Below are 23,383 nucleotides of genomic sequence, written 5' to 3'. Positions count from 1 at the left end.
TGTGTGTTTGTGTGTGTATGTGTGTGTGTGCCTCTGTGTATGTGTGTGCATGTGTGTGTGCACATGTGTGCATCTGTGTATGTGTGTGTGTGCGCACATGTGTGCTTCTGTGTATGTATGTGCGTGTGTGTGTGCGTGAAAGAGAGAGAGAGAGAGAAGCACACAAGAAAGAGAAAAACAGAAACTTAGAAAAGAACATGTAGTGGGCTAATTAAAGAGAAAGACCCCATTTTCTGCTGGACACAGAACTCCTGGGGACACCTCCGCAGTCCCAGCTCCTAGCATGGGGCCTGGACACAGCGATGAGCAGATGAGGCTGATGATCAGCGAAGGCGCATGTGCTGTTCAGGTTACACTACAGACTGTAACCATGTCTATTGCATTGGAAGACTCACAGCAGAAATCTAAAGCTCCAGTTCCGCTACTCCCAATGCAGTCTTCCTTAAAAAAGACTCCTCTCCTCAGCTGTCCACAAGCTCCTGCTCCCTCCCTCTGAGCTGAATTTTCACATTGGAAGGAAACTTGTCCCATCTGTCCCTCAAACATTGGACTCCTTTTGGCTCCCTCCAGAGCAGAGGATGGAGAAAGACAGGAGCATGCACCTGTCATGTGTGTCAGCATATTCTGAGTGCTTACTGCACACGTTAGCACATGTGATCTCATTTCTTTATTCCCAGCAGCCCCAGAGGCAGAGCCAAATAACTGCGCTGGTTGGATCAGAAGGCCAAGCCTCACAGGAGTGAAATGCCTTGTTTAACACCACCTGACCATCTGGAGGCTGAGCTGGGATTGATCCCATCTCCTCAGGCCCTGGAAGTTAGGCCCTTTCTCCACTACCCTATTTCCTCCCAGGTCCTCCCTGTACAGAGTGGCCATTGCAGTTCTCAGTATGTGTCAACCTGGTGACACCAGATCCGTCACCTTAGTGAGGAGTGAAGGAAGCCCCTGGGATCGGCTTACTAATTCAAGGGCCCGATGAATTATTCACAGCACCATTTACTTGGGGGCCCTTCCAGCCTCACCTCTCTTTCCCCTCTCAGACCCTTGGATCCTGACCCCTGAACTCAGCCTTGGTGGGGGACCCCCAGCGAGGAGATGCTAGCTGAGCTGGGGGCTTGCCTGTTGCTGGCAGTGCTACTGCTGAACTCAGGTCCTGGGACCCAAGCCATGGAAGGTAGGTGATCCGGTGATGGCGATCCAGTAATGGGCAACCGAGAGAAGGGGAGGAGAGAGCAGAGGAACCAGGGGCTCCGGAAGCACAAGCGGGGAAGTTGAGTGTGTGTTTGCTCCTGAGTAGTGGAGGGAGGACAGCATTGAGTGGGCGCCTGCTGTTTGCTTCACGTAAGAGCATCTCATCTTCAGAACAAAGGCCTAGTGAAGGCTGGCTCCCCCATCCCCGCCCCCATGCTGGAACTCGCAGGCTCAGAGGCTTAGGTACAGTTGCTGTGAAGAGAATGGCTCAGAAGTGTGGAAGGCTCCTGTGGGAAGGTTCCTCTGCTCAGGGAGCCGGATGCACTTCCCACGGCAGCCAATGGTGCCAAATTCCTCACTGTGCCATTCAGTGTCCCTGGTGTGCTGGCTCCAACGCGTCTGTGTGCCTGCTGGGAACCACACTCTTTCTGAGAATGCCTTGCCCTGGGGATCTTAAGTCCCCGCTGTCCCTCTGCCTGGGAAGAAGTTCTTCCTGGAATCTCTTAGGAGAGTCCTGTTTCTCTTTGAAATCTTTTTTCAATTACATGTGTTGTGTGTGTGGAGGGCGAGTGCACACGGGTGCCCTGGATCACACGTGTGGAGCTCAGCGCACAGGCCGTGGGAGCTGTTTCTCTCCCTCCACCGTGTGTGTACTGGGTGGTTCAGGTGGTCAGACTTGGGCAAGAGCCTTTATCCACTGCACCATCTAGCCAGTCCCCTTTTCTCTGCTGTTCACCCTTAAAGTTTAGGTCAGGTCACTTCCTCCTTGAAGCCCTCCTCATCCTCTACTGGGCTCAGATGCTCCCTCCCCAGGTTCCCAGAGCTCCCCCACCCCAGGCTGTGATTCTTGTAGAGTTGAGTCACTCTGCCCCTCGTGGTGTTGTGTGTGAAGACTGTGGAGTAATTTCACCATTCTGCAATGGGCACACTCACTGGCGGGGGGGCAGGGGACTCAGCAAGCAGCTCCTATAACTTGTCCCTCCATCTTCTTGCCATAAGGCTGTGAACCAGATACCACTCCCAGCACCAGCCTGCCCAGACAGGAAGAAATCGTGTGACCTATCCCCTACATGACCCTTACGATGCCTATGTCTCCCTTGCCCTGTGGCACTCAGTAAGAATGAGGGTAGCATCCCACTTGGCAGGTGCATGGCTGAGGTCCACAGAGGCTGAGTGACAGAACCCCCTTGCCCCGTCTTCCCCAGTAGCTATAATCTCCCTTCTCGCTCTGCATATATCACCTCCCCTGTAGGTCTAAGCCCTTCCTTAAAACTGTGATCCCTTAGCCCTTTGCGATGCAAGCTACAGCATACCACACAGTGTGGCTTCACCTGGCTTGCCTGACTCTCCTCAGCCCCATCCCCTTTGTGAGCTTCCCTAGGTGGGAGGCTCAGTTCAAATCAGCACAGGCCCGCAGTGCAGTGCGGAGCAGAGCAGAGCAGAGTTGTGCGGTGTGTCCTTCTCTCGGGGACTTTGTTCAAGTGTGTACTTGAGGATTCTTTTGGCCGCAAGTGACAGGACCCAAGCTGTATATACTTAGCAAGAAAGTATCTTGGGCACTATAACAGGGTAACAGAGATGGAGCTGAGCCTGCTAGCAGCCAGGGCTTCTTGGCCCAGGGCCATTTTTTTTTTTCACATGGCTCTTGCCTTCTGTGGACGTTTCCATAGCATGAACATGGACCCTCAGGGCTCCCATTCCCAACCTAGGGCCAAGGAGGAAGAGACACACTTCACCCCCACCCCCAGACGTTCTGAGAAGTGCTGGATCCTAGCCTAGAACACTTACCCTCCCCACAGGTCAGAACTACCACAGAGCCACAGCAGTGTCTGAGACAGGCGGCACTGGGTCCCATGAGTTAGAAGAGAGGGTGCTGACCAATAGATGTCAGTTATGGTAACTTCCCATTCCAGGCTCAGTTTTCTCATCTGCAAAATGAGGTCAATAACACAAAAAGCCTGAGAAAGAGCCGCACATTCTGCTTGGCTGATATTTGATTCCTAATACAGCACTATACCCCCTCGCCGTTTATTGTTGGACTACGGGGGTTGTTTATCTCACAGAAGTTCTCCATCCTTGGCCTGGCCAAATGGAGCCTTGTGGTTTATTAAGAATGTTCCTGGGGTTGGCAAGAAGGCTCAGCGTTTAGAGCACTGGCTTCTCTTCCAGGGGAATCTAGTTCTGTTCCCAGGACCCATGGGAACAGGGGGCTCCAGGGAGATCTGACACCTCTGTCTCAACAGGCCCCTACACGCACACACACACTCCCATATGGACACACAAGAACACACAAATTCAACAGGCCCCTACACGCACACACACTCCCATATGGACACACAAGAACACACAAATTCAACAGGCCCCTACACGCACACACACACTCCCATATGGACACACAAGAACACACAAATTTTAAAATAAAAAATAAATCTTAAAAAAAAAAAAGAACCGGGCTGGAGAGATGGCTCAGTGGTTAAGAGCATTGCCTGCTCTTCCAAAGGTCCTGAGTTCAATTCCCGGCAACCACATAGTGGCTCACAACCATCTGTAATGAGGTCTGGTGCCCTCTTCTGGCCTGCAGACATACACACAGACAGAATATTGTATACATAATAAATAAATAAATATTTAAAAAAAAAAAAAGAACCAGGTGGTGACAGCAGTGGGGAGGCAGAGGCAGGTGGATCTCTGTGAGCTCAAGGCCAGCCTGGTCTACAGAGCAAATTCCAGGACAGCCAGGGCTACACTGAGAAACCCTGTCTTAAAAAAACGAACGAAACCAAAACAACCCCCCCCCCCAAAAAAAGAAGAAGAATATTCCTTTTGGGGGCCAATGAGGTGGCTCAGAAAGTAAAAACATTTGTCGCAAAAATCTAATGATCTGTGTTTGGTCCCTACAAGCACATAAAGTTGCCGTAAGTTTCCACACGCTTGTGACAGCATCCCCCACCATTCTCATGGTGCCCACACATGTATGAACACACAGTAATAAATAAATATCTATACTTTGAAGATTTACCTATTTTTAGTCTATGTGTGTGAGTATTTTGTCTGCATGTTTATCTGTGCACCCCTTGCAGGCCTTTGGAGGCCAGAAGAGAGTATCAGATGCCCTGGAACTGGAGTTACAGTTATGGGCTGTCATGTGGGCACTAGGAATCAAACCAAGGACCTAAGCAAGAGCAGCAAACTCTCTTAACCACTAAACCATCTTTCTAGCCTCAAAATTAATTATTGTATTTCATTAATGAGTGTTCTTGGACTGGAGAGATGGCTCAGAGGTTAAGAGCACTGACTGCTCTTCCAAAGGTCCAGAGTTCAATTCCCAGCAACCACATGTTGGCTCACAACCATCTGTAATGAGATCTCATGGCCTCTTCTAACATTGTATATGTAATTAAAAAGAGTGTTCTTTTGCCAGGCGATGGTGGCACACGCCTTTAATCCCAGCACTCAGGAGGCAGAGGCAGGCAGATCTCTGTGAGTTTGAGGCCACCCTGGTCTACAAGAGCTAGTTTCAGGACAGCTAGGACTGTTACACAGAGAAACCCTGTCTGGGAAAACCAAAAAATAGAAAGAAAGGGAAAAAGGAGTTTTCTTTTACAACTGGAGCAATAGCTCAGTTGGTAAAGTGCTTGCCGTGCCAAGCAGGAGGACCCGAGTGAGCTCAAGATTCAGAAGCCATGAAACAATGCCACATGCTCATAATCCCAGGGCTGGGAAAGTGGGAACAAGCATCTCCCTGGGCCAAGGGCCAGGCAGCCTAACCTACTTGGTGAGCTCTGGATAGCATCTTAGGAACGGCATCTGAAGTCAAGCTCTGGCCTCCACATGCGCACGTGTGCACAGAAATGCCGCACAATGCTTGGAATCCTAACATTCGTGAACCAGTGCGAGAGGATCCAAGAAAATTGGAGTCCAGACTGGTCTACTAGTGAGTTCCAGGTCAGCCAGAAAGAGCATAACACATAGAAAGGTTCAAAACAACCCAACAAACAAACATCTTTGTTAGATGGTTCCCTTTTTAATGTGGGGAACAGTGGTGTGTGTTTATAGTCCTAGACACTGGGGAGGCTAAGGTAGAAAGACTTCTTGAGTCCAGGAATACACACACACATACATGTGCACACACACATGTGCACACACATACACACACATACACACACATTTTTCATCCTAGCACCTAGAAGGCTGAGGTAAGAAGATCTGTAATTCAAGGCTAGCCTGGGCTATATAGCTAAGACCTTACCTTAAAAAAAAAAAAGATTCCGCGATGGATGTGTACGCATTCCAAATTGTATAGCATTCTACTATATAAGGCTTATCTTTTATTTATTGAATTTGTTCTTTGGCATTTTCATACACATATACACTGTATCCTGATTACTCCACACCCACCTTTCTTGTCTCCCTCTGACCTCTGTCAGCCCTGTTGCTATTGCTACTGTAGTGGTGATGGTTGTTATTATTACTCTGAATTGCGGTCTTCCCTTGTAACCCAGGCTTGCCTAAAACTTACAATCCTCTTCTTGCCTCAGCCTCCAGAGTACTGCTCCTACAGGTGTGTGCTACTGTATCAGGCTGTGCCTTTTTATGTTTTTCAAACGCTTGAACCAGACGTAGTGGCACACATCTGTAATCTCAGCATTTGACAGCCTGAGGCAGAAGGATTACAAGTTTGAGGGCAACAGGATTACAAGTTTGAGGCTGATCTGAGGCTACTCTTTCCCTGTTTTTTTTTTCCTCCAAAAGCTTAGTTAGCATCGTTGAGTGAACTTCACAGAAAACACCTGAATGGCTGACCTGGGTTTTCCCTCTTAACAGCCTTTTCCTTGGTGACTGAACAGACATTACAGATGCTTCTAGCCTAGTATTCCGTTAAAGGTGGCCAAATTCTGGTTTCCTAATTTCTTTTTGTTGTTTCCTCTTAAATTATTTATTATTTTCTATTTATTTACCTTTTTGGTTAGTTTGTTTATTTTTGATTTTTTGAGACAGGGTTTCCCTGTGTAGTCCTGAATCCTGAAACTTGCTTTGTAGACCAGGCTGGGCTTGAACTCAAAGAGACCCAACTGCCTCTGCCTCCTGAGTGCTGAGATTAAAGGTTTGCGCCACTATCAGCTGGCTCTATTAATGTTTATTTATTTTCGAGACAGAGTCTCTCTACCTAGCCCTGGCTGGCCTGGAACTTACGCTATAGACCAGGCTGTTTTTGAACTCGAAGAGATCCCAGTGCCTCTTCTTTCCTATGCTGGGGTTGAAGGTGTGCGCCACCACGCCTGGCTTCACCTGACTTCTCTTTATCCTCAGAACTCGTTGCTCTCCTGTCTGTTCCATGCTTTGTTTGTGTTTATTCTTTCCCCCACCAGAACATGCATGCCTGAGAGGAAGGTCTTTATCCCTGCTGTCCTCCCAGCATCTAAGAGCACTGCCCGGGACTCCAACAGTGCTTATTGACAGACTAGAAGAATGCTTCCCCAGTATCTGAAAGAAGTGGGGGTGCTTGAGAGAGCACAGACACACCTCCAGAGTGATTGGGACCCTGTCCTGCTTCCTATTCACCCTCAAGGCCCCAGACTTGCCTGTGTATCCAAGGCCCCAGAGTCGACTCTAAACCATCCTTTTCTCTTGCCTCAGGTGTCAAGTGTGGGGGTGTGCTCTCGGCACCATCTGGGAACTTCTCCAGCCCGAACTTCCCAAGCCTGTATCCTTACAACACAGAGTGCAGCTGGCTGATCGTGGTGGCCGAGGGGTCCTCGGTGCTGCTCACCTTCCACGCCTTTGACCTGGAGTACCATGACACCTGTGGATTTGACTTCCTAGAGATCTACAACGGGGCATCTGGAGACAAGGGCAATCTTCTGGGCAGGTTCTGTGGGCAGGTGCCCCCACCACCCTTCACCTCCTCGTGGCACGTCATGTCTGTCGTCTTCCACTCAGACAAGCATGTGGCCAGCCGAGGCTTTTCTGCAGGCTACCAGAAAGGTCAGGGAGCCCTCGGCAGGAAGGTTGGCCCCAGTGGCTGCGGAAGGTGGGAGGGGGGGACAGGATACAAGGGAGGTGAGCAGGTAGCATCTTAGCACTGCCTACAGGGGCAAAGGTGGCTTCTTCACACCCATGACCTCCCTGGAAACTACTACCTGCTGCCCTTAAGATTCTTTCCTGCTTCTTCCATGACTGCTGGGTCCCCCCCCCCGCCCCCGCAGCTTGCTGTTCCCTGAAAGGAGGCATGCCACTCTCCTCTGACAACACCATGCTGCAGGAGGATCCCAGCTGTCCCTGCTGTTGAAGCCCTGTGACTTCTGCCTTCTTCCCTTGCCTGGGTCCAGGGCATCAGGAGCAAGAGCTTTTAGAACCCATGGTTCCTCTTCTTAGGGTCTTTCCCTGCATGCAGCCCTTACCAGTCCTCCTAATCCCTGACTCCTCCAAGCAGGCCTGTCTCCTGCCACTCAGGTGGAGCCCTGGTCCTCCGCTTTCTTTTCTCCACCTCTCTCCTTGCCTCCTTCCTCCTATCTTTGAGCTCCTGTGTACAGACCCAAAAGTCCTCCTTTCTCCCCAGGACAATATCAGATGTCTCTATGTCAGCTCAAGCAGGGCAGCCACAAATGCCCATGTGTCCACAAGTCTACTCCCTGCAACCATAGGGCTCAGGAAGGATGGCAGCCCCTGCTGGATTTTTTTTTGTTTTTTTTTTTTTTGGTTTTTTTTGGTTTTTCGAGACAGGGTTTCTCTGTGGTTTTGGAGCCTGTCCTGGAACTAGCTCTTGTAGACCAGGCTGGTCTCGAACTCACAGAGATCTGCCTGCCTCTGCCTCCCAAGTGCTGGGATTAAAGGCGTGCGCCACCACAGCCCGGCTCCCTGCATGATTTAAAAGCACGGAACTATACTGTATTAAGACACAAGAACGAGAGGCTGTTCTGACTAGCACATGGAGATCGTAAGCCTGGGAGTTTTAGGACTCTAAGGTATCAAAGGTGTCGTGATATCACAGGCAATGCTTTCCAACATTTTCACAAACAAGAAATAGCTGATAGCAGGCAGTGCCGTCTTCTTAGTTTTTGATATCTAAAAAGATAAAGGTGGTATTTTAATGATATGCATGTATTTCACAAGTTCACATTCGTGTGCATATGAATGTGATTGCACGCATGTGTGCGTGTGTGGGTGCGTGGGTGTCAGCCAGAAATCAACCTCAGGTGTTCCTCGGGAGCCGCCTCCCTGAGACCTGGTGCTCTCCAATTAGGCTAGAAGGGCATTTGGCAGGCGAGCTCCAGAGATCAACTTGCCTCCACCTCCCCTGCCCTAAGATCACAAGCATGAGCTGCTGTGCCCGACTCCTGTGGTAATGCTGAGGATAAATCTTGGTCCTTACGCTTGCTCAGCAAACACTTTAATAGCCGAGCTGTTGCCCTGGCCCCAAGCTCACATTTCCAGCACTGACTCGTAAGAAGCCAACCACTGAAAAACAGGGAAATATATAACAGTGGGTATCGACGGTCTCCACTGGGCTAAATTATGTATAAGATATGTAACTTTGGGTCCTGTCTTTTATTGTACTAAAAGATAGCGGGGCTGGGGAGAGTGCTCTGTGGGCCATCTCTTGGATCCCCAGCATCCACCAGGAGATGCCAGGCACGGCCATGGGCACCTGGGACCCTGGTGCTGGGGCTTGATGGCCATCTAGCTAACCTGGCTGAAAATGAGCAAACTTCAGGGAGAGAGAGAGATCCCGTCTCAAAGACACAGTGGAGAGAGCGAGAGAGCAGGACATCTGAGGTCCTTTTCCAACCTCTGACATAAGATACCTGCATGGGCACGGACATCACACAGACATGTAAACACACACACCACACGTGTGCCCAGTGTAAGAATGAAGTCCGAAGCATATACCTGCTCCAGTGTTGGTATAAATTGATGGGATAGCTCAGATTATCTCCACCTACAATCTCATTTCTCGGGAAGTCTGAAGGCCAGAGAGGGAATGCGATTGCCTAAGATCACGCAGCTGAGAAAGCAGTCCTAGGCCAGGAAGTCAAGCCTTAGTTGCCCCGTGCCATGCTCCTGCCTCACAACTGCAGCTAATCTGGGTTCCAGTTCTAGGTGGGTGTTCTGCCCATGTCTCTTGGCTCTTGTCACTTTGGGTTTGTCCTGCCAATCTCCACATGTCTGTTTGAGGGCTCTGTTGGTGTCTGTGGTCTCCTACCGAGACTCTCTCTGGTTTTCCCTGACACTTCTCTATTGCTGGGACAGAACACCATGACCAAGATGGCTATTTAGGGCTCACTGCTGCAGTGGGTGAGAGTCCATGACCACCGTGGCGGGGAGCATGGCAACAGACAGGCACACATGCCACTGGGGCAGTAGCTGAGAACTTACCTCTTGATCTCTAGTTTAAGGCAGAGACATAGCTAACTGGTCATAACATGGGCTCTTGAAACCTCAAAGCCCGCCCCAAGTGATGCACTTCCTTCAACAAGGCCACACCTCCTAATCCTTCCCAGCAGTTCTACCAGCTGGGGACAAAGTATTCAAATACCTGGGCCTATGGCAAGCATTTTCCTCTGAGCTACCACATAGTGTGTGTGTGTGTGTATGTATGTATGTATGTATATATATATATAGTATAGAAATATATAGTGTATATATAGTAGTATATATAGTGTATATATAGTATAATATATATATATATATATATAGTAGTATAACTCCCTGTCACCTTTGCTCCTCGGGTGATAGAACTCAGGGGGCTGCTTTACTAGAATTCCCTAGTGGGGTTCAGCAGCCCCCTTAGGCCCATTTCACCTTCTCATCTCACCCTCCGATGACCTCCAGATAAACCCCTTTGCACTCTGGTTTTTATCTCTGGGCCTGCCTGGATGAACTCAGGCCTAGAAAGGTAAAGTTACCTGACCTCCCACTGTAAAAAGTGGATGCCGCATGGGTCGGGGTGCAGGTCTGTGCCTGCCAGGCATGGATGTTTGTGGAGACGCATTTTGGGTGTCTGGTTCCCTGGGAAGAGGTCAGCTCAAATGATCTCCCTTGCAGATGTGTGTGGTGGTGTCCTGACTGGCCTGTCGGGAGTCCTCAGCAGCCCCGAATACCCCAACAACTACCCCAACAACATGGAGTGCCATTGGCTGATCCGGGCCTCGGGCCCCGCCGCCGTCAAGTTGGTGTTTATGGACTTCCAGGTGGAGGGCAGCGACGGATGCACGTACGACTACGTGGCTGTGCTTGGCGCTCCTGGCCCTGCCCGCGGGCACCACTACTGTGGCCGCACCAGACCCCCTACCCTTGTGTCCCTGGGCCATGAGTTGCAGGTGGTCTTCAAATCTGACTTCAACATTGGAGGCCGGGGCTTCAAGGCTCACTACTTCTCAGGTAGGAGGAGCCGACGCCAGCACCTGTGCCTGTGGACCCCTGTCTACTGTTTCATTTGTGAATTCAGTTAAGGCATTCTGTGTCACCGGGGCTTGGATTTTCTGCCTTGCTCAGACAAGATCAATCCCTTCTAAACGCCTCAAAGGGCGGTTCTCAACCTGTGGGTCATGACCCCCCACTGGGGGTTGAACAACCCTTTCACGGGGGGTTACACATCAGATATTTTGCATATCAGATGTTTGCATTACAATCCATAACAGTAGCAAAATTATAATTATGAAGTAAAGGAAAATAGTTATGGATGGAGGGTCACCACAACATGAGGAACGACTTTTTTAAAGGGGTTGCAGCGTGAGGAAGGTTGAGAGCCTCGCTGAGAATTCCTCCATATTCTTATCCACCACCTCTCCCTTTTGTCCCCTCCCTGCCTGGTGGTGAGCTAGCTCCTTGTTCTCGTGTACTACATACATGTACCACATGCTCACATGACGTGTGCACAGAAGGGTGAACATGCTCAGAGAATTCAGATGGGCAGCACAGTGATGAGCCACCATCATGAGTGCTAACCGGGGGACTTCCTGGAGGAGGAACTGAGCAGAGCCTTGATGAAGTCAGCCAAGAGGCATGGGCGGTGTGTGCAGAGGCGCAGAGGGGTGCTGGCTGACTGAGCGCGAGGCTGGTGTGTTGACAGAATGTTAGCTCTTGGGCTGGAGAGATGGCTCAGCGGTTAAGAGCATTGTCAGCTCTTCCAAAGGTCCTGAGTTCAATTCTCAGCAACCACATGGTGGCTCACAGCCATCTGTAATGAGGTCTGGTGCCCTCTTCTGGCCTTCAGGCATACATGCAGAATGAATGTTGTATACATAATAAATAAATAAATAAATAAATAAATAAATAAATAAAATGTTAGTTCTCTGTACCTGAGACAGACAAGGTCCACCATGGCTCGCAGTTCCAGAGGCCTGTCAGGAGGGAGCAAAGAGAGGAACAAAAGCTGCTTCCTCGACAGCCAGGAAGCAGAGCCAGAAAAACGGAAGGGACCAGAGCCCCAGTGCCCGCTTTGAGGGCATCCTCGCAGTGAGCCAACCTTCTTCCAGTAGGCCCCCCACATCCTGAAGGTTCTACCGCCTCCCGGTGGCACCTCAGGCCACAGACCCAGATTTGTCATTTTTGTGTGTATGAACGAATCTTGCTTCCTCCTCCCCAGGAGAATGCCAGGAGGTATTCACAGCTGTGCGTGGAAACTTCTCCAGCCCGCAGTACCCTGGCTCCTACCCCAACAATATCCGCTGCCACTGGACCATCCGCCTGCCCCCGGGCTACCGCGTCAAGATCTTCATCCTGGACCTGGGCTTGGAGGAACCCAACAGCCTGACCAGAACCTGTGACTTTGACCATCTGGCAGCCTTCGATGGGGCCAGCGAGGACGCCCAGCTGCTGGGGAAATGGTGTGGTCATCACCTGCCACCGCCCGTCACCTCTCATCACAACCAGCTCCTGCTTCTGTTGCACACGGACCGCAGCACCTCCGGCAGGGGCTTCTCTGTGGCCTACATTGGAGGTCAGCTGAGTTAAGTGTGGGTGCTGGGGAACCCCACAGCCTCCTTCCTGTTTCACAGTCACACAGCCCCTCTATGGTGTTCTCCGGGCCCTACTCAGGTGCCTGCTCTGAGGACCTTTGAGGCCACTCAGCTGTGGCCCTCACTTATTTCCACCCTCTTTTCATAGCTTCTGTCTCCATGATTCCTAATTCTTCCCTACCTGGCTCCTTTTCCTATGGGTTCCATGTCTCTCAGATGTTTGGCCTGGTTTCCTGGATTGATGCACAAAATATGTCAAGTTATGAATGGCCAGTATTAGGTATCAATGGCCAGCATTAGGTGACACACTGAGATGCCACCAGCCCTGCCCTTGTCATTTAGAACTGCTGACTAGACAAAGGGCAAATATGTATCCTCACTTAGCAGAAGCTAGTCAGCCAACTGTTGTTTGGGTCCAGGGACTCAGAATGTCCTAATGGCACCTCTGAGTCAAGATACTCAGACTTGTCTTTGCAACATAATTGCCACAAAACTCAAGCATCAAGTCCACGTTCAAGGCTGGAAGAGGAGAGGTGCCAGTCACCAAAAAAAAATCCCATTATCCAGAAAGCCAAAGCAAGGGGGCAAGTTTCAAGACAGGGTTTCTCTGTGTAGCCCTGGCTGTCCTGGAACTCACTCTGTGGACTTGGCTGGCCTCGAACTCAGAAATCTGCCTGGCTCTGCCTCCTGAGTGCTTTTGCTGCAGAGGTGGCTGGGGAAGCTGGTATTGAGGCTTCTTTAGCTTTTCTAACTTTTGTAACAGGGACTCAGTCGTACAGGACTGGTGAGCCCGGAGTCAGGCGAAGTGTGAGGGCGGCAAGTATGTCTGGTTCTGAGGCTATCTTTCCCTCACATGCCTAGGCCTGTTCAGCAGTGAAAGTAGCCGCTTTCCTTATCCCCAAAGGCAGAGGAGCTGGGGCCCTGGTAGCAGAGTGGGAACCAGCTGCTGCGAGCTGGTAGCTCCTAGAGACTTGCACAAAACCACCCTGCTGGGCTCAGACAGTGCCCCGTCCCTGTGGGAAGGACAGTTGTGACTCTTGGTACTATCTCCTTTGATTCTTCGTGGACAAAGAGAATATTGTGATCGGGTGCTACCTAGGCTCTGTCCAGTGACCTGGAGCTCCCTTTTGATCTCCAGATCCTGGTTTTCCCACCTGACATCAAGGACCTGAATTGAAGAGTCTTTAGGGTCCAGTTTGCCTCTGAGAGCCTGGCTCTCAGGCCCGGCCTGGGCAGGGCTAAGTGATCTAGACAGTCTCTTCTTGCAACATCTCTAGAGAGGAAGGAGGGGGCAGCTGTCATCCTGGCTCCTGTTCCAGGGCCTTCTGTGCTCCCCACACAGGTCCCTGTGGGAGCCTAGGGTCAGACAGGGCACTCACACTGGACCAGCACCAGATGGGGCCCAGGCTTTCGGCAGCCTTTCCACAGGGAGGGCAGCCTCGGCATCAATCAGGGGTGACACACAGTTCAGCGCTGCCGAGATCATCGTGGGAGACAGCAGACCCATAAATCCCCGCCTGCCCAGACACCCGAGGTTGAAATATGTCTGAGACGTTGCCCAGGGAGGGCTGAGGGATCCAGGGCTCTGCCTGCCAGTTTTCCTTTTCCTTCCAGCTAGCTACCAACCCCCACCCACCTCTTCCTTGCACACGCCCCTGCATGCACCCTTGCCCCTGAAGTCCCAGACTTCTCGCACAGAGCATGCTGGGAGCTGACTGACAGTCAAGGATAGACTGATAAGTAGGGAATCCCGCCCCTCAAGTCAAGTCTGAAGTCCCAACTCAGCCACCAACAAGCAGTTTCTTCTCCTCTCAGGGATTTGTTTCCAAAACAGAAGTGACCCAACTTCTCGGGCCATCGCAGGGAGGGGCAACAGGGCTCCCCTCCCCGCATCCTTCAAAGCTACCGTCTTCTGTCTTCGCTTGATGGTCCTTCATAGCGCTCCTGTGTGTTTCACACATCCATTGCCCTGCACAAGCAGTGGGGTGGCTGGCTTTTTCACGTCTGTGTCTGTGTGTGTGCACAGAGCAGGCCATCCGTAATGACGGGCCGATAGATGACGGGACACACTGCTGGGCATCTGGCTGTGATGAGCAATCACTTCTAATGTGAAGAATTAGTCTCCACTGACTCGCGTGCTCGTTCGTTCATTCATTCATTCATTCAACATTCCCTTGGTCTGCCAAGCTCTATGCCGGCCTCGGAGGACACAGAGACACCGGCACACCGCATGCCCTAAGCACTCACAGACCCAATGGTGTGGTGGAGCAATGCATGTGAATATCCCGTCTCAGCTCTGTAGGATGCTGTAAACACCTTCCCTGCTCTGAGCTTCTGTTCCAAGTCTGCTATCCTTCAGGAAGGCTTGGGGATGTTGGGTCTGACTGCAGGCCTAAGATCTCAGGCTCCTCCCTCCTGTTCCAGTGGTACCCATGAATGTGAGCTGTTCCCGCACAGACTTCCAGATCCTGATCTCTGCCCAGGCACTGGCCCCACTGGAGCGGACCAAGGTCTACCTGGGCAGCCGGAGCTGTGCAGCCCAGGAAGTCGGTAATAACTTCCGGATCCAGGCCCGCTTTGACACCTGCGGTACTGAGTCTCAGGTAGGGGCAGGGAAGGGGAGGTGTAAGAAGAGATGGGCTCTGAGCCTTACTGAAGGGCACCTGCTACCCTCAGATTCTCTCCTGGCTTCGGTGGTGCACCCAGGTCCCGATGCAGGCTTACTGGCACCCTTTCAAAAGACCACAGTGGTGAACAACCCTAAATTTCCCCCCTGATCCTCCCTTTGAGAGCTTCCCCACGGGAATGGGAGCCTTGATTCCTTTAATATACACCACCACTCCCCTGCACTCTTCCTGCTCATCCTCCCCAACCTGGTGACCCCAGAACATCACTGAGCTCCACAAACAAATGAGCCTTTCAAGTATAGAGCCACCTCCCTCCAAAGACTGCTTACCAATGAGATTTTTCTGCTCTCCTTGGATGCTGGAGGCTGTGAACTCAGGCCAGGGTGGGTGGGTGGGGCCTGAGGGAGTCCCTGGGCAGTGCACCCTGGGGGTTTGCAGTCTGGTTTGGCCCGATGCCCGTGCCTTGCCACTTGCTTCTGGCCCCCACAGTCCTCTGCTCTACTTTCCCAGCTTCCAGAAAGCCACTGTCCTTTAAACAGTAGAAGGAGGTCAAGGGGCGTCTGGCGGCCAGAATAGTTCTCACCTCTGCTTCATGCCCTGAAGCCCCTAGGGATCCTCTTGGGACACAGCCACATTGAGTGGTTATGGGATGAAGGAGACAAAGTTCCAGAAGGCTGGGGAGATGTCTCCGTTGGTAATGTGCTAGTCATGCAAGTGTGAAGACATGAGTTTTATCCCCAGATCCAAGCTTATTAAAAAACAAACAGAAACCCTTAAAGATGGGTGTGGTGGCACACACACCCTTATTTATTTATATACATTTTTTTATATATGAGCGCTCTGTATGAAGGTTTGCCTGAGTGCCAGAGGAGGGCATCAGGTCCATTTAGAGATGGTTGTGAGCTGCCATGTGGTTGCTGGAAATTGAACCCAGGACCTCTGGAAGAGCAGCTCAGGGTCTTAACCACTAAACCATCTCTCCAGCCTAGCATAAATCTTTAATCCCAGTACTTGGGAGTCAAAGGCAGGTAGATCTCTGATTTTGAACTTTACATAGCAAGTTCCAGGCTAGGCCAGACCAGTCATAGCTAGGCATGGTGGTGTGTGCCAGGGAGGTAGAAGCTGGCTTATGTGTTCTCGCTGGCCAGCCAATCCAGCCTAATCTTTGAGCCCCACGTTCCAGCGAGAGACCTTGTCTCTGAAAAACAAGGTGGGTGATTCTTGGGGCATATAATTAGAGTTGATCTGTGGCCTCCAGATACACAAACACACATGTACATGTTCACACACACAAACACATGCCCACCTTCACTCTCAAATGAAGAGTCCCAGAAATGAAATCATGAAGTCCTAGAGCCAAGTACTCATGAATACTCAGTTTCAGAACTCTACCCTGTCCCAGAATGTAGGGCCATAGACCATAGAATCATTGCCTGGAAGGGTAAAGGCTGGGCACTTTAATGCAGGTCCAACCTCTGAAGAGCAACAGCAACATCAAGGCCCATCTTTCTGTGCCTCTCTGGAAACACTGGGCTTAACCTTCTAGTTCTCAGCCTCCTTTTATAATTATTTTAAATTAAGCATGTTTGTGTGTGTGTGTGTCAGAGGACAACTTATGGGAGTTAGTTTTCTCCTCCCGCTATTTGGGTTTCAGTGGTCTAATTCAGGTTGTCAGGCTTGGCGCAAGTTCCTTTACCCACTGAGGCAACTTGCTGGCCCTTCTGCTCCTTTGAGAGATGAGGTATCAAGGAAGCTGTGGCTAAGATATGGGATCAGGCCTATGTATATTTAGAGGAACCGGGAGAGCTGGAGCCGCCTTGGGTGTGAACAAGTATCTGTGACCCCCGCAGAGAAGAAATAACACCTCCGTGATCGTCAGTGTGCTGTACATCGATTTCTCTGCTGCCGGCCACGAGGACATTCACGAGTACGAGGTGCGCTGTGAGCCGAGGCGCAAGGAGGCATCCGCCCACTTGCTGTCAGGCTCTCACTGGCTCGGGCCCTACACCGCCACTGCTGAGCACCTTCAGGAGGCACCATCCGGGGACGAGGCAGAGGTCCTGGAGAGACCTGGGACTGTGGTGGCCCAGGACACTAGTGACATCGTCTTCCTGGGCCTCTGCATCCTGGCTGGAGTCCTTATGATCATTGCCATTGTGGTCCTGATGCTGCTGTAAGCAGGAAGAGAGCAGCTTGGGGAGCCACAGCAGGGCAGGGTGGGGCTGTGGGCATGTTGGTGACATCTGAGCCCCCGTTTCCTAGGGATCACTGCTCTTCCCTGCTCATCACAGGGCTCTGAGAACAGTTTGTGTGGGTAAGGGCTCTGGAGACGGTTGTAATTGTTGTGATGTTATTAATTTTAAGGCTATTCCGCTACAGGAAAGCATGCTCCCATTTGTGTCTCTTGTGAGCTTGGGTAGTTGGGGTCATGGGTGGCAGCGTGAACACGACACACTCATTCTCTCTTCCCCGACTCAGGGTGCAACTACGAGCACCTTTAAGTTTCTCTACCTTCATTAGCAGGAAGTCTAGTATCGGTGCAGGGCTTCCTCTCTCTTGCATTGACTTGTGTGAAGACTCTATCTAAAGAACTCCAGCTCAGCCTCCAGGAACTGGTAAGAGAGCTGAAGCTCCGGCTAGTGCCGCTGTTTCAGCCCCTGCCACACCATGTGACGACTGAAGACTGGTCCTGTGCATCCGAGTGGATGCTAGCCCATGGAGGTGGCAATGGCCTCCTGGATCTGGTTCCTATGGACACCAGGTAAGCTGTACAGCATGCTCAGAGGTGAGGCTGTAGCTGAGGAGGCGTTGCTTTTATGTTGGGACTTTTGCTTGAATGTCTTGTCACCTTTGGCCAAGGTACTGACTGAAGTCCCATGTTCCCCCACTCTCGCTCTGATGTTCCTGTCAGCAGCTCTTCCTCGCTCAGCAGACGAACTCTGTCTGCAGCCCTTGTACTTTTTTTTTAACTCTAGTCCCTTAGAGTGCTCTAGTCACTCAGCTGCTCCAGTCTCTCAGCTGCTCCAGTCTCTCAGCTGCTCCAGTCTCCCAGAGCTGCTCCAGTCCACCCACTTGATGCTTCTCTGTTTCCATCAGATTAAAGGGGACTTCCTGCCCTTCCCTGTGAGGACCTCTAGGATTATTATGCAAATTTATTATCTCTCCCTTCTCCAGAGCTCTACTTGATAGCAAGAAGTAGAACACTCTTGTTAATGAAAAATAAACAGACGATACATTTATAACCTACTGTTTGTCCCTGCTCACCTTTATACTGCATAACGATCACTCAAGGAGTCCTTGCACAGGAGCTGGGGTCTCCAAACTCAAGCTGCTGACCACTGGGATCGGGTTAAGAAGACAGAAGCCCCATTACAGCACAGCTCATTCGGCAGCTCATGGGGCATGCACTTGGCCCCAGACTCTGCTCTCTGTGAGGGAGGCAGCCTACCAGCACACAGGCAGATGTGAGTCTTGCCCTCGAGATGTGTCTAGGGTGACCAAGCAGAACTGAGGAGGAAGGGGCAGACCAGCTGGGACCTTGAGGAAAAGACAGAGAGTAAAGAACCCTTAGAGGGGGAAGAGAGGTAAGCAGAGGAGAAAGAGTCTCCTGGACACTGAGAGTCCCGCTCAGTTCCAGCCCAAGGTCTTCAACTTGTTTACTGTGGAAGTCTGGGCCAACAGCTCTATACTTCTTGTGGGGGTCTGGGGATATGATGAATTAGGGGAGTCCTCAGTTAATCCTGGATTATCTGAACTCAGCCTTTCTCTCCCCCACCTCACTCTCAGTCTCTGAGTTGAGTACCTTTGCTTATGTGTTGTCATAGCCCCTAGGTTTTGGTTTCTGTCCCATTGCTGTGGTAAAACACCGTGACCAAAAGCAACTCGGGGAGACAAGGGCTTGTTTATGTCCACCATGATGGGAAGTCTGGACAGGAACCTGGAGGCAGGACCTGAAGCAGATGCCAAGGAGGAAGCCTGCTCACTGGCCTGCTCTCTTTATAGCTTGCTCAGCCTGGTTTCTTTTTTCATTTGTTTTTGGGTTTTGTTCGTCTTTGGTTTTTTTTGAGACAGGGTTTCTCTGCATAGCCCTGGTTGTCCTGGAACTCATTCTGTAGACCAAGCTGGCCTCAAACATAGAGGTCTGCCTGCCTCTAACTCCTGAGTGCTGGGATTAATGGTGTGCGCCACCACCCAACTCTCAGCCTACTTTCTACAACCTAGGATCACCTGCCCAGGGATGACACTGCCCCCAGTGGACAGTGGTGACACTGGGCCCTCACACATCAATCATTAATCAAGAAAATGTCACACAGATGTCTTTAAGACAGACTATTGGAGGCATTTTCTCAATTAAGGTTACCTCTTCCCAGAAGATCCTAGTTTGTGACAAGTTAACAAAACAATTAAAACAAAAACAAACACACAAACAAAACAACCACTGCCAACAACAACAACAAAAGAAAAAACCATAACCAGCAGTTTCACTGTCTGGTATGTCTGGACACACCCTTGGATACTCTCCAAGGGGGCCCTGGAGTGCTGTCCCCTGGGATGGTGGGCCGTGTGCTGCTTGCTGGCACGTGTCAAGGGACCTGAAGCTGTGGAAGGGAAAATGCTCAAGGAGACGGTTATAATCCACTGGGGTTGGCTAACAGAAGAGCTGCTTCCCTAAACTGGGGGAACAAGCCACGAGCCGGGCCTCCCGGACCGCAGAGCACGCCTCAGCTGTGAGGGCAGTGTCTGGTGGGGAAGGCCTGGGTGGCAGAGCCTGAGAGACGACTTCTGTCTTCACAGACATGCCTGCAGCCTGCCATCCCCAGCTCTCGGGGCAACCAGCATGGTGATTATCTGTGTGAGCCGTGGGAAATGACAGTCTTTATGGCAGAACAGTGCCTATTAGAATTTAAAGGGCTGAAATGATCTATTAGCCACCAAGCCCAGCCCTGGAGTAGTGGGACAGGATGGGTACCACACAGCCCTGCACACTCACTGTCCAGAAAGTAGGACACTGTGGGTCTAGCCGAGGCAGGAACATCAACTTTGAGTTGATGTCACAAGTTGAGAGGGGACCTCGGCAAGCAGACATGCTGGTCTTGGAACACACCCTTCAGACTGCAGGTCAGACAATGGATCCCTTTCAGGTTTTATCTGACTCAGGGTGACTGACTATGGGGTGGATGTTTAGGCTCTCTGAGCCCTGTTTTTCTCTTGTGTGGAATGAGGATAGAAACATCCTCCTTATAGAATTCTTTTGAGGATCAGGTGACTGACTCTGAGCAAGAGCTTCTCAAAGAGTCTTCAAATCTCAGGATTGGACAGGGCCTGACAGGGGAGCAAGTCCCCCATCCCCCCACCCTGTTTCCTACATTCCCCTCACCAGCCAGTCTCCCTAGTCTCCCCGCATCTCTGCTGTTCTCCAAGGACCAAGACCATCACCCCCAGTCCCGTAGGAGAGCGATTCCACAGAAGTATCCTTGGTCCTGTCCCTCAGGTCTTCTCTGCTCCAGTGGTACTTGCTCACTGATGTAAGATGCTGTCCCTTCCTGTCACCCTGCGCCTACTCTGTTTTCATAGGATCAACTTAAAATGTCTTTGCAAACCGAGACGTGCACATGGAACACAGCCAGCCCTGTCCATGCCGTGTCTGGGAGTCAGAAAGAGGGCTGGGTGATGAGGCTGACGTATCCTCGGTGACGTCAGAAAGGCAAAGGTAAGTTGGAAGGATGCGTAAGGCACCAAGATGGCACTGAGAGCAGTGACAGCTTCTTGTGAGTAAACCAGTTGGCCCAGGGATCTGACCCTTGGGTTCCAGCTGCCTTGGCCACCATGTGACCTTGGTTTTTCTGTCTACCACCAAGAGGCCCTTCCTAGCACTCCCGGGACCTAGGCCAGGCTAACTGGGCACAAGGATCCAGGCACAGGGACACAGGCCAGAAGAGACAAACACTGGGAGGTGGCCCTATGACTGGTCCTAGATCATTCTGAGGCTCACTGTCTCAGGAAGCTCTCTGAGTCTCTGCTTCCACGTCTGTGAGCTGGAAACAATAGCAGGAACAGCTGTGATATACACTGCATGCCAGACATGTTCCTAGATTTCTTTCCCATTCACTTACTCGTTTTAATTTTCTAATCACTAACCCCTCCTAGTCTTTCTTTAAAAACAAACCCAGGTAGGGCCAGTGAGGGTTAGTGAGTGAAAGTCAATATGAGATGGGTCAACGCTACCAAAGTCTGCATTCCCAGAGCACACATGGTGGAGGAAAAGAGCCACTTCCTGAGAGTGGGTCTCTGACCTGCACACCTATACTGTGGTATGTGCATGTGTGTACACACACACACAGTGAATAAATAAATAAATAAACAAGTAAATAAAGTGCGAAAAAAGACAAAACCATCCAGGCAACAACTCAGTCAGAGCCCAGACCTCAGCTGCTCCAGAGGAGCAAGAGAGGAAGTCGAAGGGACAGGCGGATCCAGGCTGCAACTCCTACAAGCTTCGTGCTTGGCACTCTCAGATTTAAAGGGTTCGCTGCTATTTAGCTCATTTCATTTGCTGCTCTTGGTAACACTGTGGAGTCCTGTTTCTCCAGTGAGCAAACAAGACACCGAGTGCATCACTTGCTTCAAGTCACAGGTAACAGCGCCCACAGGTGAAGCCCTGAGACCCAGGGTCCTTCCGCACATCTCCCTGGTTTACTTTTACCTTGAGACAGGGTTTCCCTAGGTAGCCCTCATTGTCCTGGAGCTTGGTACATAGTCCAGGCTAGCCTCAAACTCACAGAGATCTTCCTGTTTCTGCCTCCCGAGTGCTGGGATTAAAGGAGTACACCACCATGCCCAGTTTAGGCACTCTGCATATATTAACTGGTTAAGCCTTACTGCAGAGGGATTTATGGAACAGCGGGGTAGGAGCTCAACCACACCACATGGCAAATGGGGGGGGGGTGCAGCTAGGCCTCATGTACATTTCAAGGCTCAGCCCCATTAGCCCTTGCTGAGACTTGAAGACTTTCTCTTGGAGGCTGTAGGGTCCCAAGTGTTGCCCTGTCTCTCCCAGACCCACTCAGAGGCTGAGGAACAGATCTGACTCCCAAGCTTCTAGGGGAGCCTTAACAGACATCCCTGGTACCTTGTCAGAATCAAGGCTGTTTCCAGGACTCAGGGTGACCTGGGCCTGCCAGGGTCATCTGTGTCCTTTCCTCAGTCTGTGTGATGTTCGTGGGCCTCCCTCCTAGAAAACAACCCCAGCAGGCTTCCTCCTAGCGCCTCCAGGGGCTGCAGACCCTGGGGTAGGGCCTCCAACTTCCCAGCACACTTCCCTACTCCATCCTAGACCATGACTCAGTGGCTCACTGTGCCCCTGGCCACAGTTTCCCAGAGTGCATTAGCAAAGCCCTGAGTGTGGCTGCTGACAGCCCTGGAGGTGTCCCCCTGGCTCTACACTGGGACACACAAGCGGTTTACCCCTGAGTCTTTATAGTCACCATGTTTTGTGGGTAAGGATTTTAAGACTTAGAAGGCCAATGAAGACCACCCGTTTGATCTTACGGTAGAGGGAAGGATGGAGCAGGGACTAAGTTCACAGCTAACGTGGGGAGGCTCTTTTCATGAAACCCAGGGAGTCTCCGCAGTGCGGTCTCCCACACACGGAAGGCTACTTCAGTAATACTTGCTCAGGCCTGAGGTGCACCAAGCCCTGAGCCCAGTGGATAGTCAGTAGGCAGTCACATATATAAGTCTTGGGGAGACCTCCCCATAACAGTGACATAAAGCAAATAAGCCCTGTGACCAGAAAAGAGGCCCCCTAATGCCTCTGAGGGGAGGGGGACCCCCCAAGAAGAGGGGATGCCTGTGAAGGGTCCTGAGAGATAATGTTAGGCAGGAGAGGGGGAGAGAGGGAGAAAGGAAGGGTATCTTAGCTAGGATGTGTTAGAGACTGGAAACCAGAACGTTCTGGAACTCCAGGTTTGCTGGTGGTTCAGTATAGGGTCGGAGGGAACAGAGGCACTGTTGCCAGAAAGGTTCATGGTGCAGGGAGATTTCCCTAAGAGACCTGGGGTGGTTATGCCAGCCCCTGATCTCCATGTGATGCCCCCTGAGGCATAGGGACCCCCAAGTCATAAATCGTGCACCCAGGCTTACAGTGGAAGCCCCCGAAAGTAGTCTGGTTGTCTGGAGGCATTGGACTCATACCCAGGTCACCTGACTGTCAGAGTCACCCTGTCGTTGAGGCAATCTCACTACCTTTTCTCCTTGTTGGGGGGTGAGTGTGCACCTGAGCACCGTGGGGGGTGATCAGGGCCCCCCAGCCCTTGGAATTCCCCTGGCAACTCTGCTGACTAGGCTCCACCCACCTCACCTGGCCCAGGGAGTTTCCCTGCCTGTGAAGTCAAACACAAACAAACCCCAAACAGAAACTGGCCCACCCTTGAGCCTCAGGTAAGCACAGTTCAAGCCTGTGGGGCCTATGCACCTTTCCGTTGGCCTCCAGGACGCAGAAGGAGGCTGTTAGAATAAAACCCCCTCTTCCTGGCAAGCGCGGAAGGCCTGAAAGTTTGCAGCTGTCGAAACCCTTCCCCAGGCATCCTTCCCTTTGGTTCTCTC

General features: G+C 51.3%; 1 protein-coding gene across 2 annotated transcripts in view; it reads left to right on the top strand.

The window, feature by feature from the left end:
• Cdcp2 (CUB domain containing protein 2) overlaps positions 1–17,949 on the top strand; it is a 29,762-nt gene extending 11,813 nt beyond the window's left edge. Inside the window, exons 2-7 of one of the 2 annotated variants that reach the window (XM_041653013.1) lie at positions 1,041–1,174; positions 6,829–7,176; positions 10,237–10,572; positions 11,780–12,133; positions 14,577–14,755; positions 16,630–17,949. In XM_041653013.1, coding sequence (XP_041508947.1) covers positions 1,096–1,174; positions 6,829–7,176; positions 10,237–10,572; positions 11,780–12,133; positions 14,577–14,755; positions 16,630–16,956 — 1,623 coding nt within the window. In that variant the 5' untranslated portion in view covers positions 1,041–1,095 and the 3' untranslated portion in view covers positions 16,957–17,949. The remainder of the gene's footprint in view (positions 1–1,040; positions 1,175–6,828; positions 7,177–10,236; positions 10,573–11,779; positions 12,134–14,576; positions 14,756–16,629) is intronic. The other variant, XM_041653012.1, reaches the window with a different exon arrangement.
• The last annotated feature ends 5,434 nt before the right edge of the window (positions 17,950–23,383 follow it).

The sequence above is a fragment of the Microtus oregoni genome, unplaced genomic scaffold, assembly GCF_018167655.1.
Source record: "Microtus oregoni isolate MIOR12 unplaced genomic scaffold, Mior012 000005F_ref0000423, whole genome shotgun sequence".
Taxonomy (NCBI): Eukaryota; Metazoa; Chordata; class Mammalia; order Rodentia; family Cricetidae; genus Microtus; species Microtus oregoni.
The sequence above is the reverse complement of the archived record's forward strand: the minus strand, read 5'-3'. Positions and strand labels throughout refer to the sequence as shown.